This window comes from Nomascus leucogenys, chromosome 11 (genome assembly GCF_006542625.1).
Source record: "Nomascus leucogenys isolate Asia chromosome 11, Asia_NLE_v1, whole genome shotgun sequence".
NCBI lineage: Eukaryota > Metazoa > Chordata > Mammalia > Primates > Hylobatidae > Nomascus > Nomascus leucogenys.
The window spans coordinates 105,989,142-106,008,865 of NC_044391.1; the positions used below are offsets into that span (position 1 = coordinate 105,989,142).

General features: G+C 36.6%; 1 protein-coding gene across 3 annotated transcripts in view; it reads left to right on the forward strand.

Moving 5' to 3' along the window:
• The window catches only part of VPS8 (VPS8 subunit of CORVET complex), a 236,463-nt gene that overhangs the window by 30,551 nt on the left and 186,188 nt on the right, over nt 1-19,724 (forward strand). For 2 of the 3 annotated variants that reach the window (XM_030822939.1, XM_030822940.1), the window contains 8 exons: nt 929-934; nt 6,714-6,838; nt 7,579-7,665; nt 10,113-10,180; nt 11,476-11,629; nt 11,733-11,792; nt 13,335-13,442; nt 17,593-17,673. In XM_030822939.1, coding sequence (XP_030678799.1) covers nt 929-934; nt 6,714-6,838; nt 7,579-7,665; nt 10,113-10,180; nt 11,476-11,629; nt 11,733-11,792; nt 13,335-13,442; nt 17,593-17,673 — 689 coding nt within the window. The remainder of the gene's footprint in view (nt 1-928; nt 935-6,713; nt 6,839-7,578; nt 7,666-10,112; nt 10,181-11,475; nt 11,630-11,732; nt 11,793-13,334; nt 13,443-17,592; nt 17,674-19,724) is intronic. The other variant, XM_030822941.1, reaches the window with a different exon arrangement.

Below are 19,724 nucleotides of genomic sequence, written 5' to 3' on the forward strand. Positions count from 1 at the left end.
GTACTGTCTTTTTAATTTCGTTGGGCCTGGTTCCTGATTTTTTTTTTTTTTTAAGACCGCAGCAGCTTTCTTGTAGATAGGAGGAAATAATAATCTTTCATTACAGTCTCATGGAAAAGAAAGTATGTCAAAGTGAACATTTTGAGAAAGAATCATAATATTCTGGTTGTGCTTTGTGCTTTGGGTATTAATAGTGTAGCTAGTAAATTTTACTTATTACTGTTTATAGGAATCAGATGTTTGGACAACGTGTTTTAACAAATGGATTAAAATATGCTTGAAAGCCTGGGAACAAATGGCAGAGTAATAATACTATAAAGTGTCTAGAGGCCTGGGTTAGATCTCATCTCTGTTAAACATCTGTGTTGATCATAGGAGAAAGTGTAGCAGGAAGAGCTATACTTGTTTAAGTACTAAATGTTTCTCTTTGAAACAGAGGCCCAGGTCATTAAGATAGAAACCATTATAAGTTTCTTGAAGACTGATGTTTATTGCCTCTTCTTAAGTAATTATAGGCATATAGCGTTTAAAAAAATATATTGGTACTTACCTTTGTATAAAGAGTCTCAAAAGTTCAAATCTTAAGATGTTTCCCCATCCCAGGGTCCTTAGTTTTCCTCTTTTTTTTTGGTTATTAGCGTACTTTAGTAGATTATCTTTTTGAAATTGTTTTTGTTTTTATCTAACTTAAACATGGATTTACTTACTTTGCTCTAATGAGAGTATTATGGATTTTTTCCCATAACCCATAGCTGAGCATAATCATAAATGCTAGAGGCATCACTTAATCAAATTTAGTATCATTCCCACAGATAACTAAAGCTTGTCACTTATATTCTTGAAACTTTTTACCTGCCTTTTCTTCGAGCTTTTGAACTGATTTCTTGCTTTTCTTTCTCTCTCGATCTTTTCTTCATGGATTCAAAAGGAAAAGGTATAGTAAGTAATTTTAGTTTGCATGAATGGTTTCTTTTCTTTTGGTCTTTTTAATGTTGGAAGAGAATGCTACCAACTATAGTCAACGTCCTCTTATGAAATGCTTATTGAAAAAAAGCCAGCTGATTGAAAAATTAGTTAAGCGGGAAATTGTGAAAAACTATAAGTATATATATACCTTCAATGTTTTAACTGAAAATATATACATTTTCATTTTTCCTTTGATCTTTTGATGTAGTCCCAAACTTTTTCTTTGAGTTTGTATTTGCCACTTGGAGTCCTGAAGTATCTTTTTTGGCATAAACTTTATCATTAATGGGTCATGCAAAATTTGCCATTTTAAAGTTTAAAAATGAGGTAAAAGCTTAAGCACCTGTGAATCAATGCGTGCAAAATCCTAGATTTTAACAAAACTTTCAATCTTTTCCTGTTATATTATGAACACCTTATTTTGTGACAGTTTTGTATAGAAACTCATCTTTACCAAGTTTTTCTAAATCATCCCATTTAACGTTCATGGAAACAACAGCTCTTTTTCACTCTGTTTCATTGGTTTATTTACTGTTTAAGTTTTAAAGTACAGTAACATTACAATGGCATGAACAGGCTTGGGAATGAATACAGCTGACTCATAGTAAGCATCAGCATTCTGGAAGATATCCAGCTAGCCATGGGGATTCAGTATGCCCTGGCTTCAGTCAGTAAGCCTTACACAGGGAAGGAGAACTTGAATTCTGTGAGTTGGTTTGATGGAGGTCAGGTAAAAGTGCTTCTGTTGTTTTATGATCATCGATGAAAAATGTTTCCTGATTAGATCTTTTCTCCCTTGGTCCTAGAGAATATTTTAGTGTGAATAAAGGACAAGAAAAGGCTGGATGTGGTGGCTCACGCTTGTAATCCCAGCACTTTGGGAGGCCGAGGCGGGCAGATCACTTGAGGTCAGGAGTTCAAGACCAGCCTGGCCAACATGGTGTAACCCATCTCTACTAAAAATAAAAAAATTAGCCAGGCATGGTGGCACGTACCTGTAATCCCAGCTACTTGAGAGGCTGAGGCAGGAGAATTGCTTGAACTCAGGAGGCGGAGGCTGCAGTGAGCCGAGATCGTGCCACTGCACTCCAGCCTGGGTGACAGAGTGAGACTCTGTCAAAAAAATAAAAAATAAAAAATAAGAATAGTATTAAAGAATAGTGAATATTGGCCAATAAAGGTAGAGTTCCACACACACAATTAAATTGGATTCCTGCTAGGATGTAGGTATTTCCTTCTTTGAGAAATAGAGGCTTGGGCTACTTTTGGTACATGGAAAGAGTTAACAGAAATTCTTGAAGTATGTTCAAATTTAGATTTTAGGGCTATTACAGACTTTGTACATTATTTGTGACTTTTCTTTGCTATTCAGCATATTATTCTTAAGTCCCAAATATGCTGAGGAGATCTACTCTAAGCAAAGTGTACTTTGAAAGACATACTAATAAAAGATACAGATACAATTCAGGGCAATGCCAAATAGATGTGCTGTTTGTGATATTTGGCCTTCAAATTATCTAAATTAATTGGTAAGCTATATTATTGTCATAAACAGTAATTCCTTGCATTTGTGCCATTTGATGATTTTCTAATTTTTCACAGGCAAAACTCTTTGTCAACTCAGTGAAGTTTATAAGAAAGGTGATAGTCTCATTTCATATTTCTTGCCAGGGTAACCATTATTAAAACCCCTGCAATTTTTTTAAAACACAAATTTGACAGTACTAACCAAATATACCTTTATGTGACTTTGTAAATGAAATTAGATATGCTGTTAATTTAATAACTTTTTCCAACTGTAGACAAAGGAGACCAGAGAAGAGGAGGAGAATAGAATTTTTCCTTTTAAATTCATGAAATCAAGAGTAACCTGGAGTGGCTCTCATTTTCACCTCCTGTCCAGGTCATTTTGTTCTTTACATGTATCCATGGAATTTAAGTGTTTTGAAGAGGTTTTATGTTTATTTTGGTCAAATATCATTTCCCAGAATTGTCCAGAATTTTCTGGACTACAGAATGTTTAGTGACTCTAGCAGGAGAAACCTCTTCAATAAGACTGCTTTCTTCTTTCCACGGAAATTCTACCTTTTCTGAATTTAGTCTAAATTATATAACAGCAAGTTTGTTAACATGGTACTATAAGGATAGAATGTATGAAGAGGCACGGTGGCTCAAGCCTGTAATCCCAGCACTTTGGGAGGCTGAGGCAGGCGGATCACCTAAGGTCGGGAGTTTGAGACCAGCCTGACTAACATGGAGAAACCCTGTCTCTACTAAAAATACAAAATTAGCTGGGCATATTGATGCATGCCTGTAATCCCAGCTACTTGGGAGGCTGAGGCGGGAGAATAGCTTGAACCCGGGAGGCGGAGGTTGCAGTGAGCTGAGATCGTGCCATTGCACTCCAGCCTGGGCAACAAGAGCAAAACTCCATCTCAAAAAAAAAAAAAAAAAAAAAAGAATGTATGAAGATACCAATAAGAGCTTGATAAATATCTTTATGGAGTCAAAGTAGATTACATTTGTTACACTGTCCATCATGTCTGTCACCATCACTGCTGTTTTTTTAAGTGTATATATGAATGTAATCTATAAATTAGTTTGTGATGAGCACTTAGTAATATTCAAGGGACACTGAATTGGTTCCTTTGTGCATTATCTTACTTTACTCATTTATTCCTCTTAGCAACACAGTGAGATAATGGGCATTTTCTAAATTTTACATATGAAGATAGGGAGGCTAAGTGAATTTAAGTAACATTCCTAAAATTACCAAGACATGCTGTAGTTGTAAGGCTTGTAACTATCTGTGGGGTAGGGGTGGAATTAAAATCCAGGTATCTGGTTTCATAGTCATGATACCTTCTAAAGGAGCATTATAAAAACAACAAATATATTGTAAAACATCCAGAAAAAAGTTGAGAATGTTTCCATTAACAGATTTGTGGGCTGTAAATTTAATCCATATTGCAGGAATGGCTAAGATTGATAATTTACTTCCCTGTCTTAGCTAGTTGATGGTATGTGGGAACAACAGTTAGGAAAGCACAGTCATGTTTGGTTTTTAATCTAGAAGTTATGTCCTTTCCTTCCCTCATTTCGTCCATTGCCACTCTTTTCTATTTCCTCTTCATGGCACCCTTATTCTCTTTGTTATCATATCCTCAGTTCTCCTGCTCATACTTCCTGTGCCTGAAATAGTCCGATTTAAAGTATGAACGTTGTTAAATTAGAAAGTAGTAGTGAGGGTCTTTAAGTATTGGTGAATCAGAACTCTGCGAAGTTTGGATCTCAAAGCAGGGACTACAAAGGATCTTCGCAGTATGCTGCTTAGACATCGCTCTGTGCCTGGAAGGCAAGCGGTCCAAACTCCAGGGTATGAAATTTCATACCAGCTCTATCTTTGTCCTCTTACTTTCAGTCCGTCTGTTACCTATACATGTGACCCAGAGTAGAGGTATATATGGAATACTGTTGCCCAACCATCATATCATGACAGTTTGCAAATTAAGGTATGTAGAGAATCCACTGACTATACAGGGTGGCTCTGATGAAATAAGGATCATGCAAAACATTATTTTAGGTAGGTAGTTTTGGAAAAGCAAAATAAAATGTGATGTTATATTTAGAGTCAGGAAAATTATAGAATAAAGGGAAGTTTTATAATTTGGATTAAATCGAGGAAGGGTGAAAAAATTGTAAGGGGGAGAACAGTCAGGATGTATTGAAAAATATCTGTAGTTGTAAAATTCTAGATGTGAATAAAGACAGTAACTTTTAAAATACATCAGACCTTGTATATTTATGAGTTTTATTCCTTTTCAGTGTTCACCTTGGAAGGCTGAAATCCAAAATGATTGAAAAAAATCGAGTATTTTCTATGTGCTATGTAGTTACACTCATTGTTTCACAACTCTTTTTTGGGAAGGAGTGATTACTATTTAAGTCAGTTTATGAGCACAGAAAAGTACTCTTACAGTATTCTCTCTGAATGGGCAAAAAGGACTGACCCAATATTATTCCCTAGACCTGAGAATGAATGACTGTGTCTGATAGCTAGATTTACTTTTATAGAAGGAGAATTGGCAAATGTGAAAGCTATTCAGATGACTGTCAGATGCCTTCTAAGCGCAAGGCATTAAGCAAGGTACTTTGGGAGTGTTAATTCACTCATGATCTTAGCCCTCAGAGAGGTCATAGTGTAATAGGGGAAGTAAGACATACCCCAAAATTCACATGTAGATAATTAAGGGAGACACAAACAGTGCTGGGGAAGTTGAGAAAACTCCAGGTTGTGGAAATATGGTGTTTTTTGCTTTTTTCTAAATAGTTAAATTTTGTAGGCATGCATTCTGACATTTAAAATTTTAATTTCATTGTTTTTAAGTGGGTATAATAATGAACTCTAGACAAAATAAGCATTGCCTAGGAGAAACCCTAGAGAAATTTCTTTTAATTATTAGATAACAGAATTTAATAAATATTTGAGTGCCTCCTGGAGAAATCAGAGGTGATTAAGGCAAGATCCTTGCCCTTATCACCCTTAACAAACTTAATCTAATAGATATTTGAATTGCTTGCTTTTAGCATATTTTTTGTTTGTTTGTTTGTTTGTTTTTTCGAGACGGAGTCTTTCTCTGTCGCCCAAGCTGGAGTGCATTGGCATGATCTCGGTTCACTGCAACCTTTGCCTCCTGGGTTCAAGCAATTCTCCTGCCTCAGCCTCCCAAGTAGCTGGGATTACAGTTGTCCACCACCACACCCGGCTATATTTTTTATATTAGTGGAGATGGAGTTTCACTGTGTTGGCCAGGCTGGTCTCGAACTCCTAACCTCAAGTGACCCTCCCTTCCTCAGCCTCCCAAAGTGCTGGGATTACAGGTGTGAGCCACCATGCCTAGCCACTTTTAGCATATCAAATTTTGATGTTTGAAATAATTTTCTGAAGTCATTTAAATGTTTACTCTGTAATTTGCACTGTTAATTTGCTTAGTAAATTTTCTTTATGGATAATATAAATGTAAATTTCTGCCAAATTCTAAATTAAATTTCTTGAGTTTTGAAGTTTTATAGTTATTTTAAAAGACGATGGTATTCCCCATAACTTTACATCTTAAAAATAGCAAGAAATACAATTCTAGGATGAGACAGATGATGGTTTGTTTAAGGAGATACAGATTACATGTGGATTTTTTGGCTTATCGTTAGCGTTTTTTATTATGCTTCCTTGTAGATCTTTTTTTTTCTGTATTCTTTTTTTTTGAGACCGAGTCTCACTCTGTTGTGCAGGCTGGTGTGCAGTGGTGTGATCTCAGCTGACTGCAACCTCTGCCTCCCGAGTTTAAGTGATTCTTGTGCCTCAGCCTCTCAAGTAGCTGGGACTACAGGCGTGGGCCACCATGCCTAGCTAATTTTTGTATTTTTAGTAGAGACGGAGTTTCACCATGTTGGCCAAGCTGGTCTCGAACTCCTGACCTCAGGTGATCCACCCACCTCGGCCTTCCAAGATGCTGGGATTACAGGCATGAGCCACCACACCCGGCCTTTTTTTTCCTATATTTTTAAGTGTCTAATTCAACGCCTAGCATCTGCTAGTTGCTCAATAAATATATTTAAAAATGAATGTGACTTCATTGTCTGCTGCTTTTGATTCTTGTCACCTCCCAAGTCTTTGAAAGCATGCCTGTACTAGATGTATTCACTCTCTTGCATTTCCTTCACTTGACTTTAAAAACTGCTTTCTTTAGATCAGAATCAAGCTTTGCGACTCTGTCTGGGTAGCACTAGTGTTGGAGGTCAGTATGGCGCTATCTCTGCCCTCAGTATCAACAATGATTGCTCAAGACTTCTTTGTGGCTTTGCTAAAGGACAGGTAAGATATGAATCTCCTTTAATTCATAAGACAATGTTAAAATAAGATCATTTTAAAAAAACTTGTATCTTAGATCAAAGACCAAAATATGTGTTATGAAGTAATATGTTTGTAGAGCTAACCAGAGATTGCTGAATCTGAGTTTTGTCTTATTCAAAATTGTACATAATTGTTATCGACTGACCCAGAGTCTGTAGTTTTTTATATCCTAGTTCATGTGTCTATCTGAGTAAATAATTTTTGTAAACCAACCAGGGGTGTTACATAAAATGTACTTCCTTACAGTCATGTAAATAATGGAGGCTGCTTTTTAGAAAGATTCTGTGTTCCTGGATAACGATTTTTGCATTTCTTTCTTCTTCTGAAACTGGCATTAGGTTATGGTTTTTTTCATCTTCTGATTTATACATCACTAGCTAGTTTGGCAGTAAGCCTTTCCTATACTTTTTACTAGTGCTAAACAGATTGACTTATTAGAGAAATATCTTTTGTCTCTCAGTATGAGAACAACATTTAAAATCTAAAGGGAAAAGTAGGATGGGCAGGATGAAGGGTAAATGAAGATCGAATAAAGGTTCCATGCTTTAATGGATCTGCAACCTTTCGGTATGTTTTAACTTTATAGTTCTTTGCCTGCAATGTTTATAGTCAAGGAATAGATTATTCCAGCCAGAAGACAGGATACTTAAGTCCAAAAAAGAGCAATAAATTTGTTTTTAAAGCACTTAGTTGTCTTATAGATCACCATGTGGGATTTGGCCAGTGGAAAACTTCTAAGATCAATAACAGATGCTCATCCTCCAGGAACAGCAATATTGCATATCAAGGTAAGAGCTTTATTTTCTTTTTCTAATAATTTTTTATTATGCCTTTGTGTTTATTTTAAAGTAAATTTCTCTATATTGATAATCAGAGTCCAAAAAATGTATTTAACATGAAGCTGAACGTTACCTTATAAGTAGAATCCTTAACATTGAGCTGTGTTTTATTTGACTAGCCCAACATGATGTTTTTCCAGGTTAAAACTAGAGATGGGCTAGTATGGAGATATTCAGCTTCAAGTTGTATTGAAGTCTAACGGATACAGTGGCAAAAAGGGAAATTGGTGTGTTGCTAGACTACAGTTTGGCTGTAAAGACGGGCAGCACCCTGCTGAAACTCATATGGAGCTCTTTGTTTAGTTCATCAAAATTTTATTGCTGAGGTGGTGTGCTCTGTCACCCTTTTTTGGGAGTTGTCTGAAGTTCATGGCACAGATCGTGAAAGAACCAAGGTTTGGATTATGTTTAGAAATGAATCTATTGGTTTATTTTCTTTCAGGCCTCTAAAGGGAAAGCATTAAGATCCTAGTCTTGGCTTTCTCCTTACAGGCCTGAAAAAATAAACTGACTTAGGTAACATTTCATTTATAAATACAATGTGAATGTTGATTCTTCCATGCTGTCAAGCTCATGTTCAGAAGCATAAAAGGTAAAGGATTATAACTAGAGAAGTCTAAAATCAGATCTTCTAGATTTTAATCATGTACACATTTTGTTGCTTAGCTCTGCAGAGCTCTGTCATCCACAAGTATGCTTTTTAAAGTCTACAAGCATCTGGAGTTTGTATGTCTTTATCCAAGTGAGTTACAAAAAAGTCTTCTGTGACAGAGCAGCGTTGAAGCATTTAGTAACAATGAAAACAACCAAGACAAGTAAAAGTGGAGAGAATTTCTTCTCTTTCAGAGCATTATGGCAATATATCTTGACCTCTTTTCATATGGCTTGTGCCAACTTCTAATATGTTATAGTTGTTTGTATATATGTCTTATCTCTCTTAGTAGATGAATGTCTTTGAAATTGCAATCTGTCATTTACTTTTGTGTTTTACCTATAGTAGCTGCTCAATAAATATTTGATTGAAGGAAAAACTAGATGGTGGTGTTTATGCAAGAGCAATCTTTTTGCAGAAAAAAAAATATTGGGAGAAAGAATAAGAAACAGAAGAGATAAAGGCAGAGAGAAAAGAGAAGAAGGCAGTTGAGATAAATAACATGTAGTAGGAACCATCGTGTTGCTTGACAGTGGTGATGAAGGTGGTACATGTAGATAATAACACTGGAGTAAGATACATAGGATTGAATATTTCTGAAGTCTTCTCCTGACATCAGCCACTTGCATTTTAATACTCCTACGCATTGTTCTCCAAACTTAAGTCTGTATCTAATCAATAACAATTTGGAATTTCATTATTTATGGGTATTTATGTGTGTGTATGTGTGTTTATATGAATACACTACTGTACTAATTTTTATGTACATTATAAAGCACATACACAAGAAATAGAAAATTAAACAGAAATACAAGTTCTGTTATTTTTCCTGCACTCCAGTGGACCATTTCATGCACACACCTAGGGTATATGCTTCCCACTCTGGCAACTGCTCATCTAGGCTGTAAGAGCAAAGTTGTGGGGTTTCTTAACTATGCGTGTGTTTGGGTCAAGGAAGAAGAATTTTACAGTGGCCTCCAGTACCTCGGCCATCCCTGACTGGGAACCTGAGGCATGCCATTTAGGATGGTTCACTAACCTTTGAGTTTAGGGAGGATAGTCACTGTAAATGGTACAAGTTCAGTTTATTCCATTTTGTGTCCTGCAACATTGACCATACTTCAGGTCACCTTAGGACTGTCTGTCATTGTGAACCTTATTTATTATTCTGAGTTTTCTAAGTTAGGTAGTGATAACTTAAGTATATGCTATGGAAGAAGATCAAAGAGGTAGCACATTTTGGGAAGAGTTATATATGAAAAGTTAAAATGTTTTAGATATAGTGGACTTACTTTTCAGTTATTCAGAAGACATATTCAGATAAGTTTATTTCTCAAAGATACCAAGTATTTTTTAGAGTCTTTATTCTTGAAAACTGGGCAGGTGTAAATGTAACCAAAGGATCTCATTTACTTAGTAATAGCAAGTTACAAAAAGTTATTGTAAGAACCCAAGTAGAGAACTTTAGGGTTTTTAATCAATCATAGTTTGTATTTTTCTTTTATCGTGATGAAAGTTGGTTTTACTTTTTGAAAGCCTCTGTTTTTTTAAAGATATTGGACCATTATTACTCTAAACAAAGGTAAGTTTGTAAGTTTAGAGTGAGGAGCACTGAAACTAGTTTAGGTTATTTCAAAAGCTATTAAATGTGTATATTGTAGTTTTTCAAAATTGCATAATTTTTTCCTTCTTAATACTTGACTGTTTAAAAATCTACAAGAAAATAAATTCCTTCTCTGTTTAGTTTACAGATGATCCAACTCTTGCAATTTGCAACGACAGCGGAGGCTCTGTTTTTGAATTGACGTTTAAGTAAGAGACTAGTGGACATTTGTTGACAAATGAAAAGACTAGCTCTGTTTTAATGATTTGAAATTGAACATGAAGAGGTCTAGAAAGCCCCTGTAATTGAGAGTAGATTATGACTGTGTATTACAATTATCTGGGAAGGCTTATATTAATAGAACAAACAGAGTTCTGGGCCTGGTCCTTCCGAGTTTTATCTCAGTAGGTCTGAGTTGGGATTCTAGACTCCTACTCCCCAGGAGATTCTTATGTGCTGTCAAGCTTGGGACCAGTCTTCTGGAGTAGCTCACTAATTTTGGTTTAGGCTCAAGGCCCAGTTGATTATAATCATAATGGGCAGGTGTAAACAGGTTTTTAATTATCTTAGAATTGCCATGTTTGCTCTTTAAGAGCAAAGACTGTCTAGATACATCAAAGAACATTTAGGAAGCAGAGTTTTTTGAAAAGTAGAACATGATATTCATTGTGTATTATGTTTCCATAAGTTCTTCAAGGTTAACAACTATCTTTGTTTCTTGTATTTCTCATAGCTTCTAACAATGCTAAGCACAAAGTAATTTCTGTAAAAAAAAAAAACATACTTCTTATTCAGTTAATGTTTATTGAGCATCTCCTATGTGTAGGTATTTATCTAGATCCTAGAGTTATAGCTGTGAACCAAGCAAAGTTTCTGCTCTAAGAGAACTTACATTCTAGCTGCAGTAAGGGTAAGGAAACAGCAAACCAGCACATAAATGAAATCATCTCAGATGGATCTAAGTGCTGTGAAGAAAACAAGACAGGGGATTGCACTAGATTGCACTTGAGGATAATTCTGGAATGCCTTTCTCAGAAGGGGCAACATCTGGAAAAATACCTGAATGGTGAGCCAGTCAACAAATGCACAGAGCTGAGGAAAATATTCCAGGCAGAGAACATTCAGACACACAGACTTTGAGGTGGCCACAAACTTGGCCTGCCAGAGCAATGGAAGAAAGCAGGTGTGGCTGGAGTGTGACTTTGTCAGGAACACAATAGTGGGAGACAAGTGAAGGGAGAGCCAGATCATATCCTTTTAAGACATGGGAAAGAGTTTGGATTTTATTTTTTATGTATAGTAGCAAGCCAGTGGACTGTTTTTGGCAGAAAAATAAACAAATCTGACTTGTATAATAATAAGATCATGCTGCTGTCCTGTGGAGCTTGGATTGTTGAGGGTTAAGGAGGTGGGAGGTAGGAGGCTAGGAAAGTAGTCCAGGTAGAGATAGTAGTGCCTTGGATCATTGCTAAATTGATTCCGAATTTTCTAATTACATTTTCAGGAGAGTGATGGGAGTGAGAACCTGTGAATCTAGATGTCTGTTCAGTGGTTCCAAGGGTGAAGTCTGCTGTATTGAGCCTCTGCATTCTAAGCCTGAGTTGAAAGATCATCCCATCACACAGTTTTCATTATTGGCCATGGCATCCTTAACAAAAGTAAGTGTATTTAGAAGTTAAAACTCAGAACTTTTAGAAGCTTTGAATACCAAATATTTGAAAATTACAAGGTCAATATTGAAAACATATTTTTCTCTTAAAGATACTGGTCATTGGATTGAAACCATCCTTGAAAGTATGGATGACTTTTCCCTACGGCCGGGTGAGTAAGTCTTATTGGTCGTCTTATTGGCCAAAGGAAGGACCATGTCAGGAGATTGAGAGAGATGACTTGCAAGGGGTGAATTCTATGAGATTGTCAAAAAACTAGACAGGATGAAAGTCAGTGCTCCAGAGATCGTTGGCTGGACTTGCCTTAAGGTGATCAAAGCATCATAAGCTGGTGACCAGCACAGTGTCCTAGGGATCATGAGATCTTGTACTTTTCTACCTTTATTACTTTAAGCTTTTCTCTCATAGACAGCATACAATGGCTTTTGTTCTTAACCTTAACTTGACAGTCCCTGTGTATTGCTGTCCTGGTACTCTGTGGTCACACCTAACTTCATGCATGGAATTTCCTAGCTTCATTCATTGCCCTTCTGAGTGAAATAAAATTCCCTTGTCAGATTTAAAGTTGAAGGATAAGTTGATTTATTGAGTCCAAACCCTGATTTTCAGTGTTTGAAAGATACTTGTTTTTACATGGCTGCTGTGCTGAGACAGGCTTATACTCACTGCCTGCAACTTTGGCACTGAACTATGGATAGAGGAGACCCCACTGTAATATGCGCCGTAGATTGCTACTACATGTGCTTTCCCTGGCTTCTGCCTCTGATATTTTACATGGGAGGATGATACTTCCTAGCATGTGTTATTTATATCCCAGTTTTCCCTTTTTTTTCTTCTTGATTGTTTTCAGAGTTGTGATCTTCCAATGTATATATGAGGGGAGGTATTGATAGGATGGGTTGGAGAATGGTGGTACAGAACTCTGGCTGGTTCAGAAAGCATTCCCTATGGTGAAAGAACTCACTTTTGTTTTCTTTTTGGTACCCTGTGTGTCTCTGGGCCCTAGGGGAAGCAGGTCTTTCCTTTCAGATGGCAAAACTGGCTTAGATGGCCATTAACATTTGTTAGATTAGCTTCATTGGCGAATTGAGATTTTTTTCATGTTGTTACGTGTTTGCTTCTTTTTGTATGTTTTTATTGTTTTTTTCAACATTTTATTATAAACATTTTCAAACAAAATTGAAAGAATTTTACATTGAATACTTGTATAGCTACCATTTAAATTCTATAATTAACATTTACTGCCCTTTATTATGTATCTGTCCATCTACCCATCCCTCTGTCCACTTACCAAATTATATTTTTTATGTATTTCAAAGGAAATTTCAGAAACCAGTATTTTTTCCCCTAAATATTTAGCATGCATATTATTAGCTAGAGTTTAATACTTCTTTAGGTTTTTCCTTTGGTGTAGAATATACATACAAAGAAATGCACAGATCTTGAGTGTACATTTGCCGAACTTTGACAAATGCTTAACACTTTTTTAACTCAAATTCCTATCAAGATGTAGAACATTACCATCAACCCAGAAAGTTCCCTCATGATACCTCCCAGTTAGTTCTTGCTTTACTGAGAAATTGGGGAAAGTTTTTATCAGGAACACTAGTCAGATGCTGTTTTTAACCATAGTTTTATCTTTGTCCCCTTGTTTATTAACTGTGATGATTTTTTTTTCCTTCTCCCTACATAGATGGATCCTTCCAGTGTGCCACTGCTGGCCTGGCACTTTGTAGCAGTGCAAAATTATGTGAATCCCATGCTTGCCTTCTGCAGAGGCGATGTTGTTCATTTTCTATTGGTAAGTCCTAATATGATGCTAGGTCCATTAGAAAACCTCTTACAATTTTTTTTATTCATCAGCAATTAATGTGTCAAAGAAATTTGTGTTACTCTCCTAAGTCTTTGTAGAGAGAGTGACCTATTTAATTTTTATCTAAGGCTTTAATGATTAGCATGGGAAAATGATGATCACTCTCAGCTACATAACCTCTCATGGTTTATTTCTCAGCTTCATTTCTTTGACAAATAATTAATGGTGTATGTAAATGTATGAAGATATGAAGGTGAATATGTGTTAATGTATGTGTAACTACATATGTGTGTATTAGAGAGCAAGTATCATTGAGCACCTATTGTGTCCTCTACACTGTGATGGGCACAAGCAGCAAAGGAAAGAAGGAAGTATACAACATAATTTCATCTTTCACACAGCTTATAATCTTGTTTGAAAAGCAAAATCAGTGTGTTTGTTATTACTACAGAAAATGGTTTAAGGATTGAACTATGTGATGAAAATCAAGCTGATATAAATTCAGAGTACAAAGTGATCAGTATGGACTAGAGAGGGTATTAATGGCTTTATGAAGGATATACTGCAACTACTGCAGGAAGGGTGGGTATGCATATTGGGGGAAATGAGATGAACTGAAGTCACAGAGGCAAGAATATGCCTTTGTATTAATAATCTCTTGCGTTTCCTAGCTCAGTGAAGCAAATTCACCACTGTCCACCTAGTTTCTCCAGCCAGAAACTTAGGAGTTACTTTTCAGTTACCTTTCTCTCTTCATATGTGGTCTATTACCAAGTCCTATTGACTCTACCTTCAAAAATCTCTTGAATTTCTCCTTTTTTGTCTCCCCCATTGCTGTTTCCTTAGTCTAAATCATGTACATGTCTAGCCTGGATTCCGCCGTAGCTTCCTAGCTAGTCTCTGGCCTCAGTGCCTTTTACATATACTGTTGCCTCTGCCAGGAAAGTTCTGTGCTATCTTCCATTGTCTCTGAGCTCATGATTAACATGACCTTCCCTGGCCTCTGAACTAAGTTAGTTACATACATCTTTTGATAACATTCAGCACTTAAAAAAAAAAAAAGAGGGACGAGGTCTTGCGGGTCTCCAGCTGAGGCCCAGGCTGACTCTCGAACTCCTAGCCTCAAGCGATCCTCTGGCCTCAGCCTCCCATATATTCGGATTACAAGTGTGAGCCATTGTGCTTGGCCACATTCAGCACTTTTTAAATTACTTGTCTAATGTTTTTCTTCCCCACTAGACAGAAAGCTCCATAACTCTAGAGACCATCTTTACTGTTATATTTCCAGCCACTAGGACAGTGCTTGTATATTGTAAATATTCAATAAATGTTTATAGAATTAATGACAAAGAGAAACTTGTGGTGGAAAATATAATTTAATAGATGAGGTGGACTGAGAGTAGGGGTTGGCAAACTGTGGCCCGTGGGCCAAATCTGGCCAGCCATCTGTTTTTATAAATAAAGTTTCATTAGAACATCCCCAGTACAACATTTGAGAGTCCTACCTTTACTTTCAACTCAACACATTGAAATATTCCTTAATCATTTTCTCCCTAAACAGTGTCTCTTCAAATATTTCTTGATTCTAAAATGCAAAGTCAGAAATGGGATGTTTCATTCATGTCCTTCAGTCTCTAGATCCAATATGATGAGAAGGCTTGTTTTTCCTTGAAAGTATCATCCCTTAACTCTCACTGCAACCAAGGTCTAAACACCTTACACCTCCTTTATTATGAGAGAAAAAGTTTAATTTTTCTCCTGCCTTCTGTATGTATTCTTTTTGCTACTTCTAGACTGATCTTCCTAAAATGTCACTTTAATCACGTCTTTATGACTTTAATTACTTAGGAACCTGTGATGACTCCATTACCAGTCTAGGCCAATCATTATTAATCTAGATCAGGGGTTAGCAAGCTTTTTGTGTAAAGGGCCACACAGTAAATATTTTAGCATCTATGGACCATATATTCTCAGGAAACTGAGAAAGAGTAGGTGACTGCCCTTGGTCACACGGGTATACTAGTGGAACTTAGATATATGGCTCTAGATCCCATGTTCATTTTACCAGAGGATCCTTTCTTAAGGGAGAAGTGATTTAGTGAAGTGAAGAGGGGTCCACATGAAGGGCCCACATTAAGTGGTCTCAGATTTTTGTTAAGATATCAGGTGAGGTCACCACTGTAAGTGATGGGACCAGAAGGTGACTTAAAGGGAAAGACATCTATAATACTACTATGGGGAGTGTGCAAGAAAGCCCAGGTTGAATTGAATGCCATGAATTTCAGGTGGTCAGGTGTATCTTGTGCTTTATATTTCTTCAGTGTTCTGTTACCTTGGAGCAGAAGGGGAGGAAGCAAATTATAAGGATGACTGAGGATATAGAGTGTATATGTATATACATATAAATAAAAGATTGACACTCAAGGTCCTTTTGGGAAATTTTGGGCTGTTAGAGTTACACAAGGGAACTTCAAAAAGTTTGTGGAAAAATGGAATTAAAAAATACAAATAAATCTTATTTCTCAGCATAAGCCTCATCTTGTTCAAGATACTTTTTAAAGTGGTGATACCAGCCATATAGTCCATCCCTAAAGAACTGAAGGTCTTGGGAATGTAATCATGTCAATGCAGTCTTTTTCACATTATTAACTAAAGAAAAATGGGTGCCCTTTATAGACTTTTTCTAGGTTGGGAGACAGAAGTCACAAGGAGCCAAATCAGTACTGTATGGTGGATCAAATTGCTCTCAAAATTGGCCTTGTATGATGAGAGCAATGAGCAGGAACATGGTTGTGGGGGAGGACTCTCTGGTGAAGCTTTCCTGGGCATTTGTCTGCCAAAGCTTTGGCTAACTTTCTCAAAACACACTCATAATAAGCAGATATTATTGTTCTTTGTCCCTCCAGAAAGTCAACAAGCAAAATGCCTTGAGCATCCCAAAAAACTGTTGCCATGACCTTTGCTCTTGCCTGGTCTGCATTTGCTTTGACTAGACCACTTCTGCCTCTTCATAGCCTTTGCTTTGCTTGTGCTTTTTCTTCAGGATCACACTGATAAAACCATGTTTTATCTCCTGTTACAGTTTTTCAAAGAAATGTTTCAGGATCTTGATTCCACATGTTTAAAATTCCCATTAAAAGCTTTGCTCTTGTCTGCAGCTGACCTGGACACAACTGTTTGAGCAGCCATCAAGTAGAAACTTTGCTCAACTTTAATTTTTCAGTCAGAATAGTGCAAGCTAAACCAGTTGAAATGTCTATGGCGTTGGCTGTTGTTTCTGCTGTTAATCATTGATCTCTTTCAATTAGGGCATGAATAAGATGAATATTTTTCCTCACTAATTGATGGGTATGGTCTGCAGCTGCAGGCTTCACCTTCAACATCATCTCGTTCCTTGTTAAAATGAGTTACCCATTTGTAAACTGCTGATTTCTCTGGGGGCATTGTTCCCATAAACTTTTATTAAGCATCAGTGATTTTACCATTCTTCCATCGAAGCTTCACCATAAATTTGATGTTTGTTCTTGCTTCAATTTTAGCAGAATTTATGTTGCTCTTTGGGGCACTTTTCAAACTGATGTCTTACCCTTTTTAATGCCTCAAACTAGATCCTTTTCAGACATGTTATAACAAGTCAGTATGAGTTTATTTTGGTGCAGACAATTTTTGAGATCCATGCATAGTTTTTTCATAATATACATTTTCCATGAACTTTTTGAGTCCTCTCATAATAATGCCATAGTTCAGAAAAGTCTGGTTTACATCACTGCAGCATCTTTTTTTCTTTAATGGACTTTTGACTTCCTCACACCATGTCACCATTCCTTTTTGTACTTTAATTATAGTCGTTGATGTGATAAAGTTAGGTTGTTCTGAATTATAACAGAGTGAAAACTATGTCACAGCATTTGTCAATACTGACAACTAGACCACCCCCAGATACGCCCTGCATTTTGGTATAAATAATGGAACAAATAATTTATTTTCTATTTTCATAATCATTTATCAGTGTTTTTGGCTTCTCTACAGTGAATGGGATAATGGGTAAATGTGATACTCTAGGTGGAGTATAATTAAATATCTAAAAAAATCCCTCAAACATTAGCTGGTTTTTAGGTTGTTTTTATTTCATCATCAGGTAAAGAGAGATGAATCTGGAGCAATACATGTTACTAAGCAAAAGCATCTTCACCTATACTATGACCTCATCAACTTTACTGTGAGTATTATTCAAATTAAATATCCCCATTTAGTTCATGTAATTGTTCTGAATCTATGATATATTAAAGCTACCAGGATTTCTGCCAAGAATTATTACCTTTAAGATCATATGAAATATGGACAGCCAGGCACCGAGGCTCGTGCCTGTAGTCCCAGCTACTTGGGAGGCCGAGGTGGGATAGCTTAAGCCCAGGAGTTCGAGGCTGTAGTGCTCAGTGATTGCTCCTGTGACTAGTCATTGCACTCCAGCCTGGGCAACAGAGTGCGACCCTGTCTCTTAAAAAAAAAAAGTATCTGTGTGTGTGTGTGTGTGTATATATATATATATACTCTCACACACACACACACACACACACACACACACACACACACACACACAAAGGGAGTCCTGGTTATATTGAATAAACTTTGAATGTGGTGTGGTGCCACAAATTATTGCCTTTCAGCCTATGTCCTGCTGAACACAGGCAGGATTAGAAATGTAATGTTAATGTCTTGTTTAGCTCAAAGGGGAGTTTGGCTTCAGAAGAATTTAGGTGAGTTTTTTGAGGATCATTGCCCTGCTTTCTCTGTAAAACATTTTTTTGTATTTTTGAGATTTGTCTTCTTTGGTTCAGCATCTTGTGCAACCCCTTTTTTTCTTGTGACTAAAAACTTTGCAGAGTTCTCTTTCTACCATGCAACTCAATTGACTTCTTGGTTGTTTTTTTTTTTTTTTGAGATGGAGTCTTGCTCTGTAGCCCAGGCTGGAGTGCAGTGGTGCAATCTTGGCTCACTGCAAGCTCTGCCTCCCGGGTTCAAGCGATTCTCCTGCCTCAGCCTCCTGAGTAGCTGGGTCTACAGGCACCCCCCCGCCCCACACCACATCACACCTGGCTAATTTTTTGTATTTTTAGTAGAGACGGGATTTCACCGTGCTAGCCAGGATGCTCTCAATCTCCTGACCTCATGATCTGCCTGCGCGGCCTCCCAAAGTGCTGGGATTACAGGCGTGAGCCACCGCGCCCAGCCGACTTCTTGGTTTAAAAAGAGAGAGATTTCTTTTTGTATCAAATTTTATTTTTTCTCTTTCAAATAGTTTGTTAATTTTGAGAACAGTGTAATTATAATATTTCTGGGTTCCCATCATTAATACATTTTATCACATCAGTGTCTGGTGTCCAGTAAAACATTCTGTAGATGCATGAATATAGGCAACCCTAAATATAAGGCAATGCCTCATTTTTCTAATAAAAAGATTGAAAAGGGGTTTTTTCCTCAACTTGATAACGTGTAATTTTTTAGGATATAGATGAAATAGATCTTTTATTTACATGATTTATTGATTTAGTTGTACATTACATTTTTAACTCACAGACAGTTGTTTAGAAATAATTCTTTCTTCCATACACATTTTATGAAATAATTTTGTTCAGACTCTTAGAAGACATCAGTGTTGTCGTCACCAGAACTGTCTTATTGAATCATGTCATACAGTTTTTCAGAATTTATCATCATAACTTCTGTTTAAGATGTTTGAGATACAGTACTTTAAAAATCTGCACAAGTGTATGTGACCATTAACTGCATTGTTTTGTAAATTACCCTTAAAAGGCTTATTTACAACAGTGTCAACACTTGCAACTCTGCGGGTCTAATCTCAGGAATAATTACTAAACTTATTGAGGTTCATTTTTTTCTGCCATTCTCTCGTTTTCTTTTAACCAGGTGACCTCTGAGAGTGCCTAAGAACTAGCACTGATTAAAGTTGTATAAGGCTAAATAGTGTGATTTTTCCTAGAAAATACTTTGTTTTTCTAAATAATTAAGAGAGCACCTTATTAAGAGCTTTCTGTAAAAGATTTGCATATGAAACAAACTCCCTGTTTTCTGAAAGAGATTTTTTAGAGGAGGAGAGGGGAACAAACTCTTTCCTTAGAGTAGCTAATATACAGTATAGAGTATATTTTTTAGCATTTTCAACTGGTTATCTTTAATTGGACATTATGCAAGTAATATCTGATGACATAGAATAGAACATACAAATACACCAGCATGAATACCAGAGAC